The sequence below is a fragment of the Aptenodytes forsteri genome, unplaced genomic scaffold (genome assembly GCF_000699145.1).
Source record: "Aptenodytes forsteri isolate BGI_AS27 unplaced genomic scaffold, ASM69914v1 Scaffold186, whole genome shotgun sequence".
Taxonomy (NCBI): Eukaryota; Metazoa; Chordata; class Aves; order Sphenisciformes; family Spheniscidae; genus Aptenodytes; species Aptenodytes forsteri.
Genome location: NW_008793959.1, coordinates 258,051 through 260,330, shown reverse-complemented (window position 1 = coordinate 260,330; position 2,280 = coordinate 258,051). Strand labels below are relative to the sequence as shown.

The 2,280-nt window shown below is 43.9% G+C and overlaps 1 protein-coding gene across 1 annotated transcript in view; it reads right to left on the bottom strand.

The window, feature by feature from the left end:
- LOC103904225 (F-box/WD repeat-containing protein 10) overlaps positions 1-2,280 on the bottom strand; it is a 17,183-nt gene that overhangs the window by 4,522 nt on the left and 10,381 nt on the right. Inside the window, exons 9-10 of the mRNA XM_019473670.1 lie at positions 1,462-1,604; positions 582-740 (exon numbers count right to left, since the gene is read on the bottom strand). Coding sequence (XP_019329215.1) covers positions 582-740; positions 1,462-1,604 — 302 coding nt within the window. The remainder of the gene's footprint in view (positions 1-581; positions 741-1,461; positions 1,605-2,280) is intronic.

Genomic DNA, 2,280 nt, shown 5'->3' with positions numbered 1-2,280 from the left:
CCAGCTGCTAGGATGAAAATTAACTCTATCCCAGCTGAAACCAGGACAGGGGTGTACTGGGTCTGGTTGGGACGGAGTTAGTTTTCTTCATAGCAGTCCATATATTGCTGTGTTTGAGTTGTGACCACAACAGCACTGATAACACACCAGTGTTTTAGCTATTGCTTACACAGAAGCTGGGAACTGCCTTTTGTTTAGAGGTGCAGAAGTGAAGGAACCTGGAAGGGTTTTCCATGATTGGCTTTTGTAAAGAGACAGCAGGTCAGGGAACAGGTAAAGGCTTTGTCAGGCCTTGGCTTGATTCTCCAACCTCTTAGGAAATTTGGGTTCTGAATGCAGCCTTACAGTTGGATCTATATCCTAAGTTGTATAAAACCAGATTTAGATTGCTGAATGAACTAAGCAAATCTATTTTCAGCCATTGTTAACAAAAACAAGTTATTGAAGCAGTCAATAAGCAGTACAGCCCTTTAAAACTTATTTGCGAGAAGGACAGTAAAAGGAAAAATACACGATTATTTAAATTACAATGTAAGCTACCTAATTTGCTTCAGGAGCTGATTGCAGCTGTTGTCACCAACCTGTTTTCTCCAACATAGAAAGAAGATACGGGGTCCCCTCTGCTGTTGGCCATCAACACTTTCAGGCAGCTTCCAGTCAGGTAGTTAAATATACGAATCTTTCCATCAGCACAGCCGCTGATGACTCTGAGATAGAGGAACTCCAGAGACAGAACTTCCCTGAAAACACGACATGTCAGCGTTGGTACATTCATCACGGTCTCACAGGGAGACACGATCAACTACTTCTTGTGTCTTGGAGGAGATGCAAAGGTCTGCCTCCATCAACAGGCTAAACAAAGCAGCTCACTGAGATATTTAAAAGGCCTAGTAGTGAAGTCCTTCATAATCACTCCGTGTCCAAACAAGCCAACGCAGTGCATCCTCAGAGCAACCAGTGTGGTTATGGCCACCTGCTGCGTTTTAAATTTCATTTTTATGTCTAGGAAAGTAAATGAAAATAGTATGATGCTACAGTTTTCACAGTTCTAATAATCGAAGTATTAGAAAATAACATAATATACAGCTGGTAGGGTTCAGCATTAACTCGGCCACCTCTGACATAGACAGTATACCTTTTGACCAGGTAGCGCGATACGCTCTTGCATACGGGATGGGATCCTTGGAATATCGGACTATGCCCTGTCAGTCTTGAGTCGTCCCTGTTTGTGAACAAGTGGTTGCGTATTTGCATTTTAGGTTGTTGTAGGTCTTAACTGACAAACACTGGTTGCGACCACGTAGTGCCTGACACTGTTTTAAAGATGAAGATTGTTGAAAGTGGGGATATTTCAAATCCTAAGACTGATAATTAAGGCATTTTGCATTCCTGTAAGGGAGACATTTTCTTTACAGATTTAGTGGACCATTGAATACAACTTGAAACACATCCGACTCCTACTTAGGGTGGCGGTAAGCTATTAGGCATCTCTTGAGGCTTCCCAACATGCTCCATCCCAGGGCGTATCCATCGGTGCTTCCTGTCACCAGGTGCCACTGATCGAAAGACAAGCACTTAACTGGGCCTTGGTGCCCCTCTAATGTCTGCAAAGTAAAAGAAATAGGTGCAACGCTGTCAGCAATCCGGATGTATATACGCCAAGATATCTTACGGCACTCACAATACCAGCCTCATATGCTCTACTGTAGTTTTATCGGATGTTATTATAGTATACCAATACACCCTATGGATAACTGTGTTGGTTTTATAGTCACTTATAAGAAATATTCTGGGCTTGTTGCTGATGGCATGGAATTAACATCCGTTTTCCATCTTTATTACATGTGCTAAAAAAGATGTTACCGCACCAAGACCTCTGTCATCTATTGAACATTCACCCAGGAGAGAAGAGCGGACTGCCCTGACTACCGCGGAAGGGGCAATTGCAAACTTAGCTCAGCCGGAGCTGGGATCTCTTGCATCTGAGATGCATCTCAATTTGCAACTGTCTTCCCCACAGGTAGTGTCCTGGTTTCGGCAGGGATAGAGTTAATTTCCTTCCCAGTAGCTGGTACAGTGCTGTGTTTTGGATTTAGGGTGAGAACAATGTTGGTAACACACCGATGTTTTAGTTGTTGCTGAGCAGTGCTTACACTAGTCAAGGACTTTTCAGCTTCCCATGCTCTACCGACTGAGAAGGCTGGAGGTGCACAAGAAGCTGGGAGGGGGCACAGCCAGGACAGCTGACCCAAACTGGCCAAAGGGATATTCCATACCATG